General features: G+C 43.5%; 1 protein-coding gene across 3 annotated transcripts in view; it reads right to left on the bottom strand.

Moving 5' to 3' along the window:
- The window catches only part of tha1 (threonine aldolase 1), a 107,156-nt gene that overhangs the window by 84,728 nt on the left and 2,364 nt on the right, over positions 1-20,064 (bottom strand). The window contains exon 2 of one of the 3 annotated variants that reach the window (XM_059948417.1): positions 8,430-8,590. The exons of 1 other annotated variant lie outside the window; for it this stretch is intronic. In XM_059948417.1, coding sequence (XP_059804400.1) covers positions 8,430-8,481 — 52 coding nt within the window. In that variant the 5' untranslated portion in view covers positions 8,482-8,590. Of the gene's footprint in view, positions 1-2,633; positions 3,310-8,429; positions 8,591-20,064 lie in introns of those variants that run through there. One more of the 3 variants, XM_059948419.1, reaches the window with a different exon arrangement.

Below are 20,064 nucleotides of genomic sequence, written 5' to 3' on the forward strand. Positions count from 1 at the left end.
CTGACAGATGCTTTACACGATAGAAGCAGATGTAGACGTGAACAAGAGTGTATGGAAATAACTAAACAGCTGATGATGTATGGAAAGTTGATAGTATCTCTAAACTAACCAATGTTAAGGGGGTAGAGGTGCTTGCAATCTATCAGAACGAAGAAGTGTAAAAAAAATACATTTCATAACAAACATTGTTAGAAATAACAAAATAGAACAGGAAAACCAAATTGCTTTAACTATAAACTGTGAAACCTGATCACACACAGCAGTGGAAAGTGTTTATCTGTGTTTAAGGTGCTGACTTTCCATAGGAGGACAGATACATGTCTTAATCTGACTACTAATTGGTAAAGGAGCAACATTTGACACAACGCCTGTTACAATGATTCTGCACCACAACTTACCGTTCATCCTGCCCAGTATAAAATACACATCCAGAAAGCTTATATTCACTTTATTCACCTACTGATTAAATTGAGGGAACTGTTTGAGCCAAATAGAAAGAAATATTACACATTACTTAATAAGGTTTAGTTACCAATACCTTCCTCTTCTGCTCTGAGCCTGTACTCACTGCAGTTTAGAAGAATGAAAGATAGAACATAGAACAGTACAGCACAGTACAGGCCCTTCGGCCCACAATGTTGTGCTGACCCTCAAACCCTGCCTCCCATATAACCCCCTACCTTAAATTCCTCCATATACTTGCCATCAATGAGATGATCTCATTGAAACCTATCGAATATTGAAAGTAACACACACAAAATGCTGGAGGAACTCAGCATGCCAGGCAGCATTTAGGAAAGAGTACAGTCGACGTTTCAGCCTGAAAATAGATTGCACTCTTTTCCTGGATGCTGCCTCACCTGCTGAGTTCCTCCAGTATTTTGTGTGTCTTGCTCAGATTTCAAGCACCTGCAGATTTTTTTCTTATTGGTGAATATTAAAACGCCTAGACAGAGTGGATGTGGAGAGGATGTCTCCTAAAGTGGGGGAGTGTTGGACCAAAACTCTCAGCCTCAGAATAGAAGGATGTCTCTTTAGAACAATAATGAGGAAAAATTCCTTCAGCCAGTGGGTGGTGAATCTGAGGAATTAATTGCCACAGACGACTGTGGAGGACAAGTCATAGAACAAAGAACATAGAAATCGACAGCACATTACAAGCAGACAGACAGACATACTTTATTGATCCTGAGGGAAATTAGGATTCGTTAGTCGCACCAACCAAGAATAGTGTAGAAATATAGCAATATAAAACCATAAATAATTAAATAATAAGTAAATTATGTCTGTAAATTATTACAGGCCCTTTGGCCCACATGGTTGCGCCGACCACGTAACCTACTCTAGAAACTGCCTAGAATGTCCCTAGCGCATAGCCCTCTATTTTTCTAATCTCCATTTACCTAAAAAGAGGCTCTTATTCGCTTCCACCACCGCCGCCAGCAGTGCATTCCACACACCCACCACACTCTATGTGAAAAACTTACCCCTGACATCCCCTCAGTACCCATTTCCACGCACCTTAAAACTACGCCCCTCATTTTAGCTATTTCAGCCCTGGGAAAAAGCCCCTGACTATCCACACAATCAATGCCCCTCATCATCTTATCCATCTCTATCAGGTCACCTCACATCCTCTGTCGCTCCAAGGAGAAAAGGCCAAGTTCACTCAACCTATTCTCATGAGATACGCCCTCCAATCCAGGCAACATCCTTGTAAATCTTCTCTGTACTCTCTCTATAGTATCAACATCCTTCCTGTAGTCAGATCCCTGCGGAACACCACTGGTCACCGACCTCCATGCAGAATATGAACCATTTACAGCCACCCTTCTGTGGTAAGTCAATTCTGAATCCACTAAGCATGGTCTCCTTAGATCCCATGCCTCCTTACTTTCTGAAGGAACCTTGCATGTCTTACTGAAATCTATATACACTACATCCACTGATTTACCTTCATCAACATGTTTTGTTACTTCGTCAAAGAATTCAATCAGACTCATAAGGCATGACCTGCCCTTGACAAAGCCACACTGACTATTCCTAATCAGATTATGTCTCTCCAAATGCTCTTAAATCCTGCCCCTCAGGATCTTCTCCAACAACTTGCCCACCACTGAAGTCAGACTCACTGGTCTTTAATTTCCTGGGTTATCTCTACTCCCTTTCTTGAACAAAGGAACAACATTTGCAACCTTCCAATCCTCCGGTACTTCTCCCATCCCTATTGATGAACTTTGTGTCATCGCAAGAGGCTCAGCAATCTCCTCCCTTGCTTCCCACAGTAGCCTGGGGTATATCGCATCAGGTTCCCGTAACTTATCTAACTTAATGCTTTTCAAAAGCTCCAGCACATCCTCTTTCCTATTGTCTATATAACATTTACCCAACAGGCTGGTACATGTCTAGGGGAAAAGGAGATCCAGCCACTCACCAACCCCACCTCCCGTACACGCAACTGGTGCTGTGAGAATCAAGTTTATGCCGCGCATACCCACACAATATCAAACTCACACCAAATACCGTTACGGAATACCCCTTAAAGATTTTACTAAAACTAAAAGAGCACTATGCAATACAATGAAGGAAAAGAAAATAAAGTAAAAGGCGCCAACTTATCTAAGTTCAGTCAGCTTAGTGCACATGGTTGGAGCTCAACCATCGAACCATTCGACCCCTCGTCACTTTCCTCTGACCTCCACGTCCTCGCACCTGGGACCACCCCGGTGGTCGACCGAGCAGTGCAGCGCACGTCCACCTTCCTCGGTGTCTCCTTCCCGCTGAAAAGACCGTGAAACCCCCAAGCTCCCAGCCTCACAAGTCAAAATAACATTCCCCATTGGTTAAAAAATGAATACAATCCCCATATCAGCAAGTCCAAAGCTAAACAACTGCGAGAGAAAACACTTATCAAACATAAAAGCATTCCTACTCTAGCAAACCAAAGAAGCCATTTTGATTAGCATACACAGTACATTGTACATCTATATGCTCAAGCGTTTCAGCCCGCTGTAAGTCATCCCCACAATTGCCAAGGTCTTTTTTCCCGGTGAATACCGAAGCAAAATAGTCATTAAGCACCTCTGCTACCTCCTCCAACTCCATGCACACATTTCCACCATCACACCTAATTGCTCCTATTCTCACCCAGCTCATCCTCTTGCTCTTCACATACTCGTAGAATGCCTTGCAATTTTCCTTAATCCTGCTCACCAAGGCCTTCTCGTCGCCTCTTCTGGCTCTTCTAATTCCATTCCTAAGCTTCTTCCCAGCAACCTTGTAATTTTAGAGTTCTAACAGTATCTAGTTTCTTGAACCTTTTGTAAGATTTCTTTTCTTCTTTGGATATATTTAAAAAGGAGGTTGATATGTTCTTGATTAGTAAATGCATCAAAGGTTGCTTTTGAGAAGGATAATAAATCAGCCATGATGGAATGGTGGAGCAGATGGCCAAATTCTGCTCCAATGTCATATGGCCTTTTGGATTTTCTTAAATTTATATACCAATTTTCCACAATTTGCTTGCATAGCATCAAAGGTTGCACAATTGAAACTTGTATATCTTATAAGGTGCATTCATATTTTAATTAAAATTATATTAACTTTGAGAAATATAAACCTAATTATTTAGGCTTATGAAGGCAGGGAATGGGCTGGGGAGTGGGAGATTCTTTTGAGAAACTCATATATCTAGTTTGTCCATGAACTGTACATTTTAAAAATTGGTTTAGGAAGGATTAAACCAATTAAACTGGAAATAATTTTTGTTTCAAATGCTCCAGATGATTAGTTTCGTATTGCTGATGAGATTCAAGCAAAGTGATAAAGCCAGCCTATTTAGTTTTCAGATTAGCATCTTGTCAATCCAACAAAAAAAGTAAGAAAGGTACCAGATGAAACCAAGTGGAAGAGTGGGTAATGGGAAGGAGAGGGAAGCGGGCTGGGGTGTCTTAGAGAAGAGGGGTGTTGAGAGACCCTGGGTGGATAGAAAACAGAGCAAAAGGAACACAATATTCATGCCATTAGGTTACAGATGATCTGGGAGGTACTATTCTTTTGTTTTGCAGTTGGCTTCACTCTGGCAGTGGGGAAGACTGAGGACAGACAGGTCAGTGTGGGAAAAGGGAAAGAGAATTGAAAAGGCTACAGGGAGCTCAAGATAGCCATCGCAGACAGAGTACAGGTGGTTGGAAAAGCAGTCACCTAGCCTGTGCTTTGACTCAGCTATGTAGAGGAGACCTCATTGCAAGTACCGAATGCAGCAGATGAGGTTAGAGACAGTGCACATGAATCTGTCTCACCTGGGAGGGCTTTTTAGCTCCCTGGATGGTGGTGAGGGAGGGACAAGTGCTGCACCTTGTTAAGTTACAGGGGAAAATGCCAGAGAGGGTGGAGAGGACTCAGTGAACCATGGAAGGACTGAAAATCCTAACCCTTAGTATCTTTATATCTCCTTCTGATCCATCCAGCTTCTCTCCAATTCACCCTCTCCCAAACTTCTTCCCAAATCTCAATCCCACAATTCTGTATTTTTCACCCATCTGGTTCCATGTGCCCATCACACACAAGACCATAAAGACATAGGTGTAGAATTAGGCCATTCAGCTCATTGAATCCGCTCCACCATTCAAACATGGCTGATTTATTTTCTCTCTCAACACCATTTTCCTGCCTTTTCACTGCAACTTTTGATGTCCTTACTGATCAAGAACCCTTCAACCTTTGCTTTAGATATATCCACACACTTAACCTACTAGGAGACCAATCTCTTTCATCCAACTACCCATAATCTCTACCTTACCTGGTTCCACATCACCTTTCCTACTGACCAGATTCCAGGATCTGTAGCTCTTCAATGTCTCCACTTCCCACCACCGGCCTCTTTCAACCTGCACCCTCTCATCCCCCTAAATGGCTCCCTCTGCCCATCAACCCTTTCCTCAAATTGTTTCATCTCTCTCAAGCCAGCAGTACTATCAGTGTTGAGTCAATGGTAAGGAAGGCAAATGCAATGTTAGCTTAGTTTCGAGAAGACTAGAATACAAAAATAAGAATGTAAAGCTGAGGCTTTATAAGGCATTGCTCATACCACACTTGGAGTATTGTGAGCAGTTTTGAGCACTTTAAGAAAGGACGTACTGGCATTGGAGAGGCGGTTCATGAGAATGATCACAGGAATGAAAGGCTTAACATATGAGAAGCATCTGATGACTCTGGGCCCGTATTCGTTGGAGTTTAGAGAAAAGAGAGGGATTTCACTGAAACCTATTGAGTACTGATAGGCTACGTGGAGTGAACATGGACAGGATGTTTTCTAATAGTGGGGGAGTCTAAAGCCAGAGGATACAGCCTCAGCACAAAAGGCTGTCCCTTTAGAATAGAGATGCAGAGGAATTTCTTTGGGCTGAGGGTGGTGAATCTGTGGAATTCATTTCCACAGACAACTGTGGAGGCCAAATCATTGTGTTTATTTAAAGTGGATGTTGATAGGTTCTTGATTAGCAATGGTGTCAAAGGTTATGGGGAGAAGGCAGGAGAATGGGCTTGAGAGGGATAATAAATCAGCCATGATGGAATGGTGGAGCATACTCGGTGGATGCACAAATTCTTCTCCTATGTCTAATGGTCTCATCCCTCCTCAGCACGCACCCCTTTATTTTCCTACCTCTCCGTCTCCTTTCAACACTCTCCGTTCCTGATGCAGACTTGAAAGGCTAACTTTCCCTCTATCTTCAGGGACACTACCTGACCCACTCTGTTCTCCATAAGTCTGCTTATTTGCTCCGGATTCCAGTATTTGCCGTGTCTTGGTCTTATGCAGATTGTGTGCTTCATAAAGGCCTATCACCAGTACCAGGAACAATTGGTGTTGGGCAATAAACAGTGGTCTTGCCAATGATGCCGTTGTCCCTGAAGGAGCATATACGGTAAAATTGTTCAGCTGATTTCCCCTATAAGGCCTGTGCGCAAATTTCCCTCATTTAAATTAGGAAATGGTCTAACTCGAGAAATCCAGCTAACCACAACTGCTTACAACTTGCAGAAGTCCATTCACCAGGAAATGTCTAGTTAAAATAGTAACCTTAAAGGCAGAAGCAATGCTGGCAGAAAAAAAAATGTTAACCATGCAGTTAAAATCTGAAATTGTCCCTTGGCAATAATTATGAATATCATTCAATATTACAGACCAAAGATGAACTGCAATGTGACAACTAGACATGCAAAGTATTTAAAGAAGGTGCTCACAGAATATTGGTTGGCAGATTGTTCCATAAAGTCAAGAACGTAGAACTGATGGACGTGCATCCTGATGGCACAGGCCGATATTGAGTAGGTGGAGGCACTGGTCAATAGTTACAGACTTTGTAGATAGGAAAGTCTTGACCATTTCTAGCCACCAGCAAGCTTAATGGCAAGTTTAATTTCTTACTAGGTATTTAGGTATTTGAACAGTAGCCAACCAGAGATCAGAAGTGAGAGAAGAGGTGACTTGCACAGTGTGCATTAAAAAGCACCATTTTGCAGAAATTTTGGCATTGGAATAGTATCCAATCAGAGATTGGGATTCAGTTCCAAGGGCAAATAAAAATAATGCGGGGGTAAACAGAGTGGCCTTTGTTGAAGTTAACAGTGTTTGAGTTGGGGATTTGAGGTTCTAGCTCTTCGAGGTTTCAATGAGAGGAGGTTTGAATGAGAGAAGGCAAAAAGCGTAGGTAGATTATTTTCAATTTATTTATTGTCTCCTTCATTATAAGTGCACAGCTCGAGCAGCAGGAATACCAGGCAGGATAGCTGAATGCTCCCCTTGCAGGATGTGGGAAGGCAGGGACATCTCCAGTGTCCCTGACAACTTCACCTGCAAGAGGTGAATCCAGCTGCAGACTTTAACACGCTACATTAAGGCGTTGGATCTGGAACTGGATGATCTCCTGATCATTCGGGACATATAGAGAGGTAGTTACACCCAGGGTGCAGGACACAGGAAACTGGGTGAAAGAGATTAAACAGCCAATGCAGAGTACCCCATGTCCATCCCCACTCAACAACAGGATACAGTTGGGGCGAATGACCTAGCAGAGGAAAGACACAATGGTCAGGTCTCCGGCACTAAGTCTGGGTCTGTGGCTCAAAAAGGAAAGTGGTGATCTGTGGAGTCCTTAGTTAAGGGAACAGAAATGAGAACGAGATTCCCAGTTGGTATGCTGTCTCACGGGTGCTAGGACCTGGGACATCTCAGATCAAGTCCTCAGCATTTTTAAGTGGGAGGATGAGCATCCAGAGGTCTTCGTCCATAAAGGTACAAATGACATTGTTAGGAAGAGAGATGAGGTTCTACAAAGTGAGTTCAGGGAGTTAGATGCTAGGATAAAGGTCAGGACCTTCAGGATTGTGATCTTAGGACTGCTACCACGTACTAGTAAGGCCAGAAATAGGAAGATCATACAGTGGCTAAGGAGTTGGTATAGGAGGGAGGGCTTAAGATTTTTGGATTATTGGACTATCTTCCAGGGAAGGTGGGACTTGTGCAGAAGAGGCGACTTGCACCTAAACTGGAGGGGTTAAACTAGCATTGCAGAGGGGTGGGAACCAGAGTGCCAGAAAGATAGTGGAGTGGTTGTAGAGACATGTTATTAAAACCTCAGACAAATTCAGTAATCAAAATATTGAGCATGGTGGGACAACTGTTCTGAGTTGTATGTATTTCAATGCAAGTATTGTAGGAAAGGCAGAGGAGTTCAGGGCATGGATCAACACATGAAATTATGATACTGTAGCTCAGGGGTGGGCAAACTTTTTGACTTGTGGGCCACAAAGGGTTCTAAAATTTGACAGGGGGGCCGGACCAGGAGCAGATGGACGGAGTGTTTTGGTAATACACCTCATAAGAGAAAATAAAATATCATGGAATATGTAGAAAACATGTGCTTTAATTTCAATTGAAAATGAACAAATGCATTACAACAAAATATCTGTCTTTGAAGTCCCATGGTATTTAGCTATTTATTGAAATGACTTTTAAAACACTGAAAATTAAATGAATAAAATACAGCGTTTTTAATAGTAACAGTTATTATTTTAAAGCACTGAAAATTCTGTTATCCTTCAAGATATTATCATCATCACTCTCCTCCTGCCTGTCTTTATTTCAAAAACGGTAGGAGATGCAGGTCTACTTGTCCTGCTCCTTCTTATTCAATTGCCCCTGTGCCAAAACTCAACAACGACCAGCACAAGGACAGAACAGTGACAGCACGCCAGTATGCGGAGCGCGTTATTTGATCTGGAGCGCATTTTTTATTTTGAGAACGTACGTGCACCTGCGCACTACTCATGTCCATCACTTAACAGAAATGACATGTAACATGTAAGGCTTATTGAAAAAAATATTTTCAAATGCATTTTTTACATAACACAACGAAGAAACTTACTTTTAATTTCAGTGGGAACAGTGTTGTTGGTCTCCCTTTTTAGCCAGCGCATCAAAGTCTGGATTTAGTTTTGTTGTGGCGATTCTCAGGATGGATCTGAGGTGTTGGTCAGTTAACTTGGATCTGTGGCTGGCTTTGCTGATGTTCATGACGCTGAACGCCTGTTCACACAAATAGGTCGAGCCAAACAAAGAGTAAAGCGCAAATGTGGAGTAATACGCTGCACCTCAACAAAGGTCAATGTGTAGCAGTGTGCTACATGCAGCGCTAAAATTACGACACGGAGTCGGTAACTGCAGTCGAAGAAAAAAACTTTATTCGAAATCCCCAGCCTCACTTTTAAGCCTCCCTCAACCTGCCCCCCGTGGCGCAGAGGCTCCAAAGCTCTGTGCTCGCAAATCCCCGCAGGCTATCTCCCTTAGCCGGAACGCTGGCTAATTGTGAGCCGGTTCGGATGTGCCAGGAAACGGGTCGCCACAAATGTATATAGAGTGCATCATCTATTGGGAAAACGTCAGAATTGCGGGGAAAAAACGTTAACAAGGTTTATTAATATAATTTCATCAAGTTCTGCAGGCTGGATTAAAAAGCTTAATGGGCCGCATATGGCCCCCAGGCCGTAGTTTGCCCATGCCTGCTGTAGCTGCTAGTGAGATTTTGTTGCAGGAGAGTCAGGGGCAGGCAGCTCAATATTCCAGAGTTCTATTGTTGTAGGTGTGATAGAGTAGCAGGGATTAAAGAGGAAGTGGTGATAATAGTAAAGTAAGATGCCACAGCAGTGCTCAGTCAGGACAGTGAGCCTGTCCTGACTGTCTAGTGAGGCTTTATGGGTGGTATATTAAAGTAAGACCACATATCTTTTATAGGAAAGATATCAATAAAAGAGAGAGTGCAGAGACGATTTACTAGGATGTTACCTGGGTTTCAGCACTTAAGTTACAGAGAAAGGTTGAACAAGTTAGGTCTCTATTCATTGGAGCGTAGAAGGTTGAGGGGGGATTTGATCGAGGTATTTAAAATTTTAAGAGGGATAGATAGAGTTGACGTGAATAGGCTGTTTCCATTGAGAGTAGGGGAGATTCAAATGAGAGGACATGATTTGAGAGTTAGGGGGCAAAAGTTTAAGGGAAACACGAGGGGGTATTTCTTTACTCAGAGAGTGATAGCTGTGTGGAATGAGCTTCCTGTAGAAGTAGTGGAGGCCAGTTCAGTTGTGTCATTTAAGGTAAAATTGGATAGGTATATGGACAGGAAAGGAGTGGAGGGTTATGGGCTGAGTGCGGGTAGGTGGGACTAGGTGAGATTAAGAGTTCGGCACGGACTAGGAGGGCCGAGATGGCCTGTTTCCATGCTGTGATTGTTATATGGTTAATGGGTCTATATTATAGACCTCTGAACAGTCCGTGGGATTTAGGGGAACAAATTTGTAGAAAAGTTGCAGGCTGTTGCAAGAAGCATAATGTTGTGATAGTAGGTGATTCAACTTTCCATATTGGCTGGAACTCCCATGCTGTAAAGGAACTAGATGGGAGGTTCCTGGTTAGTAAGGAGCCAAAGATTATGGGGAGAAGGCAGGTGAATGGAGCTGAGAGAGGTAATAAATCAGCCATAATGGAATGGCAGAGCAGACTTGATGGACTGAATGGTGTAATTCTGCTCCTATGGGTTATGGTCTTACTTAATGTTACAATAATATAACAGGATCTATTGTAATCCCTGCTGTTGTTCAATCTTCCCTGTGTTTGCTTTTTGTTCCTGTTCTAATAGCTTTGTGACTTCTGCAAGCTATACCTTTAAAACTCTAGGAATTACATAGTCGTTTGAATTCAAATTCCACAGCTGAAATAGTAGGCTTTGAAAGATGGTTCTGGATATTAGCAAATTAAGCACCACACTATTACACCTCATGCTGGTCAGAGATAAAAATGGCATCTGAAACCACAAACATGTTAGCAACATGATCAGTCAATTAAAACTGCAACCTTTCAAGGCAGGCTAATGTTTTCAATTATCTACCTTTCAGCACATCATTAAAGTTAAATTATCTGCTTCCGCAAATGACAAAAGCGTGATACTTATTTGCCTAAGGAAGCTCATTGCTACCCACTGATAAAACTTTCATGAGATTATACCCAGAGCTATATCCATGCAAGTACAGAACTGTTTAGATATCAGTGACACAAGAGATTCTGCAGATGCTGGAAATCCAGAGCAACACACACACACAGAGCTGGGGGAACTCAGCAGGCTAAGCAGCATCTATGGAAATGAATCTGTGGATGTTTCGGGCCATGACCCTTCATCAGGATTGATAATCTCAGAATCAGAATCAGGTTTAATATCACCAATGTATGTCGTGAATTATGTTGTCTAGGTCTTAGTATCCTTTTTCTATTTGTTACTTTCAGATCAGGAGTCAGTCAGTTATAGAGTCATAGAACACTACAACACAGAAACAGTCTGGGCTATACTATTTATCTGCCTAGACCGGGGGTCGGCAACCCGCGGCTCCGGAGCCACATGTGGCTCTTTTACGTCTGTGCTGCGGCTCCCTGTTACTTTGGGAAATAATTGGTTGTGGCGACCCTTTTCCTGGCACATCCGAACCGACTCACAATTAGATAGCCTACGGGGGTTTGCGAGCACAGAGCTTTGGAGCCTCTGCGCCATGGGGGGCAGGTTGAGGGAGGCTTAAAAGTGAGGCTGAAGATTTCGAATAAGGTTTTTTCCTTCGACTGCAGTTACCGACTCCGTGTCGTAATTTTAGCGCTGCGTGTAGCACACCGCTACATGGTCAGTATTTAATTAAAATGTATTTTATGTTAGTTTGTTAGTTTTTGAAATGTAAATCTAAATTTGAAGATTATGGTGATCTTGTACAATCTAAATAAGATGTTGTGGCGACCCATTTCCTGACACATCCGAACCGGCTCACAATTAGCCAGCGTTCAGGCTAAGGGAGATAGCCTACGGGGGTTTGTGAGTACGTGTCTTTTGCAGCATCCGCGCCCATGGGGGGCGGGTTGAGGGAGGCTTAAAAGCAAGGCTGTTTAGTTCGAATAAAGCTATCTTTGACTGCAGTTTACTGACTGCGTGTAGCAACCGCTACGTGTTTTTATCGCTGGCTGTCCAGAGGGGAGGTGCTGAGACGCTTTGTCGCGTGTCTGGAAGAAGTGAAAACTTTCCTGGGCAGCAAAGGACTCAACTTTCCTGAGCTGGAACAGCCAGAGTGGCTGGAAAAGCTACACTTCATGGTAGACATGACAGCGCACCTGAACACGCTGAACACAGCTCTTCAACGGGGTAAGGACGTACAGCCCTGCACATGTTGGAGGATGTTTTGGCATTCGAGCGCAAGTTGACGTTGCTTGCCAGAGATTTACAGAAAGGCACATTGTCTCACTTGCCCAATTTGAGAGAGTTCAAACAATGTCACGACATGATAAATTCGGAGTATTTACATTCTGCAATCATCGCAATGCAAACATCGTTTGGGAAACGCTTCTGTGAGTTCAGAGAGGAAAAAAACACATTATCCTTCCCGGTCACTCCCCTAAGCATCGATCCATCCCTACTGAATACGACTGCATTGTCAGGTGTGAGTCAACCTGAACAAGTATGATAAATATTTTAATTGCCTATTATTTTACGTATATTCATATGTTTTCATTGTTCAGTGAAATAGTCCTTTTATTTTTCAGGTTGTCAGCCGGCTGACGTTATTTTTGGTTTGCTGCTGGCGGCAAATTTAAGTTCGGCGTTTTTCATAAATACAAGAAGGACTCAAATAGACGTTGAGTATTTTACTTAAAAGTAACCTTTAACCTAACGTCTTTTTTTCGGAGTTCAAAATGTTTTTGTTGCATGCAGAAATGTAATTTCATTTTCTCTGCAGGAGTTCATCAATTTCATAAATGCAACACATTATAGTTTGTTTATACATAGCATAAAGGCAAAACAAAACGTTGTATGCAGTGTTATTTCATTTTAAATGTCAAACGGGTTTTGCGGCTCCCAGTGTTTTCTTTTCTGTGGGAAACGGGTCCAAGTGGCTCTTTCAGTGGTAAAGGTTGCTGACCCCTGGCCTAGACTGACTGACCTGCACCTGGATCATACACCTCCCATAATATACCTATCCAGATTTCTCTTAACAGTTGAAATTGAACCTGTATCCACCACTTCTGCTGGCAGCCTGTTCCACACTCTCAACTCACTTTGAGTGAAGAAATTCCCTCATGTTCCCCTTAAACATTTCACCTTTCACCTTTAATGCATGACTTGTAGTTCTAGTCTCACCCAACCTTAGTGAGAAAAGACCGCTTGCATTTACCCTATCTATACCCCTCATAATTTTGCATACCTCTGTCAAATATCCCATCAGTCTCCTACACTATAGGGAATAAAGTCCGCATCTATCCAGATTTCCCTATAACTCAGGTCCTTGAGTCCTGGCAACATCCTTGAAAAAGTGCCAGGAAAATTTACAATCTTATTGACATCTTTTCTGTACGGAGTTGACCAAAACTGCACATCATTCTCCAAATAAGGCCTCACTAACGTCTTATACAACTTCAACATAACATATTTCTTTACAACCTTATCCACCTGTGAAAATATTTTCAAGGAATTATGTATCTTATCTGCATTCCCAAATCCACCTGGTCTACTGTAGTTGTTAGTGCCCTACGGCTCACTGTGTAAGTCCTCCTAAAGTGTGACACCAAGTAAATTGCTAAGATCAGAGAACAACTTAACCCAACTAACACCTCATACTTGCCTGCATTAAATTTCTATCTGCTATTTTACAGCCCATTTTTCCCCACTGGTCCAGATCCCACTGCAAGCTTTGTTTGTCTTGCTCGCTGTCCACCACACCACCAGTCTTGGTGTCATCTGCAAATTTGCTAATCCAGTTTACATTATCATTCCGGTCGTTGCTATAGATGACAAATAACAACGGACCCAGCTACAATCCCTGTGGCTCCCCAGTAATCACAGGCATCCAGTCAGAGCAGCAGAGATCTAACACCACTCTATGGCTTCTCCTGTAAAACCAGTAACTAATCAAATTTACAATGTCGTCCCTAATGCCAAGTGACTGAACCTTCTTGACCAAGATCTTATGTGAGACCTTGTCGAAAGCTTTTCTAAAGTCAATGGAGACAACATCCACTGCCTTGCTTTCATCAACTTTTCTGGCAACTTTCTCAAAAAACTCTATAAGAATGGTTTGATATGACCTACCATGCACAATACCATATTAACTGTCCTTAATCTGTCTATATCTATCTAAGTCAGTGGTTCCCAACCTTTTCTATGCCCCACACCCCTAGGAAATGTTTGATTAATGTTTGTACCCCCAACAAAAGTAATATCACATTTGAAGATGAAGAAGTCTAATTTCTAATTATTGAACCACATACAATACTGCAGGTGAACAAATTGAACATAAAAAAATAAGCTTTTAACTCAGTGCATAAAATGCAAATATAAATTGAGCAATTAGATTCTAATTTATTCAGAAAAAATTGTAAACAGTAAATTGATGAGACTCCTCAACCTCTGAGGTGTAACTCCCAGGTAACACTGATGAGAATCCTCAACGCTGAATCGGGCAGCGGGAGACTGGAGTGTGAGTGGGACAAACATTACTACCACTTCTCGAGGCACACTGGTGGCTGGCTGAGTGATGACTCGTGACTTGTCACTCAAGCACACAAGCCACTCTTGTCGCACCCCCTGAAATTCCATCTCGCACCTCCTGGGGGTACGGGCATCCCAGGTTGGGAACCCCTGATCTACATACTTAGGTAACACTGTATGACAAAGATTTTGTTTCCTGAATACCTTTAGGTGTACCTTATGAACTTTTGGCTACTGATCATGAAAATCACCATGAAATTTCCCGATCACGCACTTGTCCAGGCATGCTTAGGCTGGATGGCTAAGCTGCTGCATGGCAGGACAGGTATTAGTAATAATTATTGGGTGCAGGACTGTAAGGATGGAATTTGCTATCACCAGACACAAAAACTTCTATGAAGAATTTTGAGACAGATGTTTCCTAGAATAACTGATGCCAAGATTAAGGAAAGCATTTTTGTTGGTCCACAAATCCAACAGGTCATCAATGACAGGCAATTTGAAGAATTTCTAGTGGGACTGGAGAAAATCATTTTCACCTTGTCTGCTAGAGCAACCTTATGTCTTCTGGTACGTGCCAGCAGCAATAGATCACAAATTGAAGACACAAAGTACACAAAGTGCAGAAGCTGTGGTCAAATCAAGACGTACAAACAAGCTGGATCAACTCAGCAGGCTGGGCAACATCGGTTGAAATGAGCAGTCAATGTTTTGGGCCGAGACGTTGACTGCTCATTTCAACAGATGCTGCCCGACCTGCTGAGTTGATCCAGCTTCTGATGTTAAACAACTATGTTTATTAGTATCCACTCAAAAATGAAGAAAATTAAATTAAATAAACAGAAGTTAACAGTGTTATGCATGCAACACACACAAAATGCTGGTGGAACACAGCAGGCCAGGCAGCATCTACAGGAAGAAGCACTGTTGACGTTTCAGGCCGAAACCCTTCGTCCTTCAGGTCCTGAAGTGCTTCTCCCTATAGATGCTGCCTGGCCTGCTGCGTTCCACCAGCATTTTGTGTGTGTTGCTTGAATTTCCAGCATCTGCAGATTTCCTAGTGTTATGCGTGTGTGGCTCCCAAACTGTCAAGCTTAGGAACAGTTCTTAAAGTCCTAAGATGGCAAACTAGAAAGGTCCAGTAATCCACAAAGTGAGGGGAGGGACTGGTAAATCCATGTTAAAATGAAGAGAGGAGGCGAAGAATTCCACAGGTTCCCTGCCGGGAAAACAAAGTAACAGTCACCAAAGATCTTATCCATCAAGTCGTCCCGAGATCCACTTAGAAATATCACAAGGTGATAGTCACAGAATATTCCTTAGCATAAGTGGTTACCACATAACATACCTGAAACCATGTAAGGGTTAACAAAAGTGGTCACTACAGAATACTCCAACAAGATCCTCGTATGGATCAAATGAAGTGAAAGTCGCACGTCCAAGGTGCGCGGTGTGCTGTTAATCAACCCAATCTTTTGGGCTTTGGAAGGTATCAGACTTTACCCATTGTTGCAGCAAGCTACTACCAGCAGCTTGCGATCCAGTTTCCACACTCTTTCTCTCCAAGTCTCAGCGGTCTGCCGCAGCTTGTTATACTGACGTCATAGTCCCGTCTCATCCAGGCGTTTTAAAGTGAACGAAACTGTGGTCACGTAACACTTCTTTTAGCCCTCCTCATTTGCTTCTTTAGTGTTCTCTTGTGCTTCTTAATCTCAAGTCCTCGTTTGCTCCCTTCTGCTTATACTTGCTATGTACCTTCTTCTTTGTCATCTAGAACTTAAATAGCTCTCAAAAATCAAGATTTCCTAAACCCATTATCCTTGCCCTTCATTCTGACAGGAATGGACGAACGCTGTACTCTCAAAATATTACTTTTGAAGGCCTCCCTCTTACCAAGTTCATTTTTGCCAGAAAACAATACGTCCCAATCCACATTTGCCAGATCCTTTGTGATACCATCAAAATTGGCCTTTCTCCAGTTTAGAATCTCGACCTAAGGACCAGTCCTATCCTTCCCCATAATTATCTTGTAACTATTGGCATTGTGATCACGAGCTGCAAAGTGCTCCCCTACACTGACTTGTCACCTGCCCTGTCTCATTCTCTAAAAGAAGATCTAGTATCGCATTCTCTCTAACTGGAAACTTTTGTGTACTGATGAAGGAAACTTTCCTGAACATATTTGACAAACTCTATTCCATTCAGCCCTTTTACAGTATGGGAATTGCAGTGAATATGTGGTAAGTTAAAATTACCTACCATGTCAATCTTACGTTTCTTGCAATAGTCTGCGATAACTACAAATTTGCTCCAAGTCCCGTGGACTGTTGGGTGGTCCTTAATATAATCACATTAACATAGTCATCGCTTTCTTATTCCTCATTTCCACACATATAGCCTTAGCAGACGAGTTCTCCAGTTTGTCCTGTCTGAGCACTGCTGTGACATTTTCCCCTGACCAGTAATGCCACTTTTCCTCCTTTATTCCCTCACGCTCTATAATGTCTAAAACAGCAGAACCTTGGAACATTAAGCTGTAAGTCCTGCCCTACATCATTATTCCACATGGTGATTCATGCCCTAAGCTCATTTGCCTTTTCTACAATACTCCTTGCATCAAAATTAGTCCCACCACGCTCAACCTTTCGATTCCTGACCGTACGCAGGCCTTAACCGCACCTTTTTCCAGAACCACTCCACTATATGCTTTGACACTCTGGTTCCCCATCCCCCTGCACCTCTAATTTCATCCCCACAACACCCCCACCCCCACCATACAGCACTAGCAAACCTTCCCGCAAGGATATTAGCCCCCTCTCCCTCCATTTCAGGTGAAACCATCCCTTCTGCACAGCTTTCACTTTCCCTGGAAGAAAGCCCTATGGTCCAAAAATCTGAACTTCTCCTTCCCGCCCCAACCTCCTTAGACACATGTTAAACTGTATGATCTTCTTATTTCTGGCCTCACTAGCATGTGGCATGAGTAGCAATCCTGAGATCACAACCCTGGAGATTCTGCCCTTTAACTTAGCACCTAGCTCCCTGAACTCACTTTGCAAGACCTCATCACCCTTCCTACCTATGTTGTTGGTACACTTTGGCTGCTTACTCTCCCACTTAAGACTTCTGTGGACTCGATCTGAAACTCCCCTGACCCTGGCACTAGGATGCAACATACCATCTGGGAATCACATTCTCGTCCATGGAACTTCCTATCTGTTTCCCCTAACCAGAGAATCCCTATCACAACAGCTCACTTCTTCTATCCTCTTTCCTTCTGAGCCACGGAGACAGAGACCTGACCACTGTGGCTTTCGTCTCCTTCCTATCAGTATCCAAAGCAGTATACCTGTTGTTGAGGGGAACGACCACAGGGATATTCTGCCTATCCCTTTTCCCCCTGCTGACGGTTACCCAGTTGCCCATATCCTGCACCTTTGGTGCAACTACATCCCTGTGTGTCCAGTCGATCAACCCCTCAGACTCACGAATGATCTGAAGTTCATCCAGTTCTAGCTCCATTTCCTTAACACTGAAATTCATCAGAATCTTCTGACAATATTTTCCTGAAATGCCAAAGCTCTCATCTTGCTGCATGAAACACTCTCAATAACTTCCAATTCCCCGGCCCCGACCGCTTCATTTTTACCGTGGATGTTCAATCCTTACACACCTCCATCCCACATCAAGAAGGCCTCAAAGCCCTCCGCTACTTTTTGGATAACAGACCCCACCAGTTCCCCAGCACCACCACACTTCTCCGGCTGGTGGAGCTTGTTCTAACTCTCAATAACTTCTCCTTTGGTTCTTCCCACTTTCTCCAGATCAAGGGCGTAGCCATGGGCACTCGCATGGGCCCCAGCTATGCCTGCCTCTTTGTGGGTTATGTGGAACAGTCTATGGTCCAAATCTATACTGGCACCACTCCCCAACTTTTCCTCCACTACATCGACGACTACATTGGTGCTGCTTCCTGCACCCATGCTGAGTTCGTCAATTTCATCAACTTTGCTTCTAACTTTCACCTAGCCCTTAAATTCACTTGGTCCATCTTCTCTTCCCTTTCTTGATCTCTCAGTCTCCATCTCCGGAGACAGACTATCCAGTGACATCTTCTACAAACCCACTGATTCCCATAACTATCTTGACTATACCTCTCCCCACCCTGCCCAATGCAAAAATGCCATTCCCTATTCCCAGTTCTTCTGTCTCCGTCGCATCTGCTCCCAGGATGAGGCTTTCCATTCCAGGACTTCTCAAATGTCCTCTTTCTTTCAGGATTGTGGTTTCCCTTTTGGCGTAATCAAAGATGCCCTCACCCGCATCTCCTCCACTTCCCGCACTTCAGCCTTAACCCATCCTCCCGTCACCACAACAAGGACAGGGTTCCCCTTTTCCTCACCTACCACCCCACCAGCCTCCGGATCCAACACAATATCTTCCGCAACTTCCGCCACCTTCAACAGGACCCCACCACCCAGCACATCTTTCCCTCCCTACCCCTCTCAGCTTTTCGCAGGGATCGTTCCCTCCTCGACTATCTGGTCCACACGTCCCTCCCCACAGAACTCCCACCCGGCACTAATCCCTGTAAGCGCAAATGCTACACCTGTCCCCACACTTCTCCCCTTACCATCATTCCGGGCCCCAGACAGTCCTTCCAGGTGAGGCAACACTTCACCTGTGAGTCTGCTGGAGTTGTCTATTGCGTCCGGTGCTCCCAGTGCAGCCTCCTCTACATCGGCGAGACCCGATGCAGATTGGAGGACCGCTTCGTCGAGCACCTCCGCTCCATCCGTCACAACAGACAGGATCTCCCGGTTGCCACCCACTTCAACTCTGCCTCTCATTCCCATCTAGATATGTCCATACATGGCCTCCTCTACTGCCATGATGAGGTCAAACTCAGGTTGGAGAAGCAACACCTCATCTACCGTCTGGGTAGCCTCCAGCTTGGTGGTATGAACATTGAATTCTCCAATTTCCGGTAACTCTCTCCCCTTTCAACTTTCTGCTCCTTTATCTCTACAGTTCTTTCATGCTCATCCCCTCCCCCCTTTATCTTTCCTCTGATTGGTTTTCCAACTGGCGCCTCTAGGTCCTACCCCCTGCCCTAACTCTATTACTGGGCCTCGGCCCTCTCTACCCCCCATTCCTGATGAAGGGTCTCGGCCCAAAACGTTGGCTACTCTTTTCTCACGGATGCTGCCTGCCCTGCTGAGTACTTCCAGTATTGTGTATGTATTCTTTGATCCACAGCATCTGCAGTTGTATTTTTGTGTTTTGAAACACTCTCTTCTCTTTGGGCAGGAGGTTACAGGAGCCTGAGTTCCCACACCCACACCACCAGGCTCAGGAACAGTTTTTATCCTACAACCATCAGGCTCAGAAACAGTTTTTATCCTACAACCATCAGGCTCAGGAACAGTTTTTATCCTACAACCATCAGGCTCCTGAATAAGTCTAGATAACTTCACACACCTCGACTCTGAACTTATTTTTAAACAGAGACCTCTTGTTTGAGAGTCCTACATTTATAAAGAGATCCTCTTTGTTTCCACCCTAGCAAGGCCCCTTGGTCTCTTGGATATTTCAGTTTGCTAAGCTCCAGCTGATATGTCTAGCTTAATTTAATAAGACAAGACACCTATGCCAGGTACTACTCTAGTAAACCAGCTTTCAATTCAGTAATTCTTGAAGAAAACTTGAATAAGAATACAAATAATGTACAGTATTCCAGATATGCTTTTACAAATGCCCTACATAATTGAAGGTTAATCTTAGAGCTTCTATATTTAATTTCCCTATACTCAGTGTCTACTTTATAATGACCAGGAGTGGGACCCAGGGTGGTCTTCTGCTGCTGTGGCCCATCCACTTCAAATTTCAATGTGTTGTGTGTTCAGAGATGCTGCTCTGCACACCATTGGTGTAACCAGTGGTTACTTGAGTTCCTATCAACTTGAACCAGTTGGGCCATTCTTCTCTGACC

Source organism: Hypanus sabinus, chromosome 23, assembly GCF_030144855.1.
Source record: "Hypanus sabinus isolate sHypSab1 chromosome 23, sHypSab1.hap1, whole genome shotgun sequence".
In the NCBI taxonomy this organism is placed as follows: Eukaryota; Metazoa; Chordata; class Chondrichthyes; order Myliobatiformes; family Dasyatidae; genus Hypanus; species Hypanus sabinus.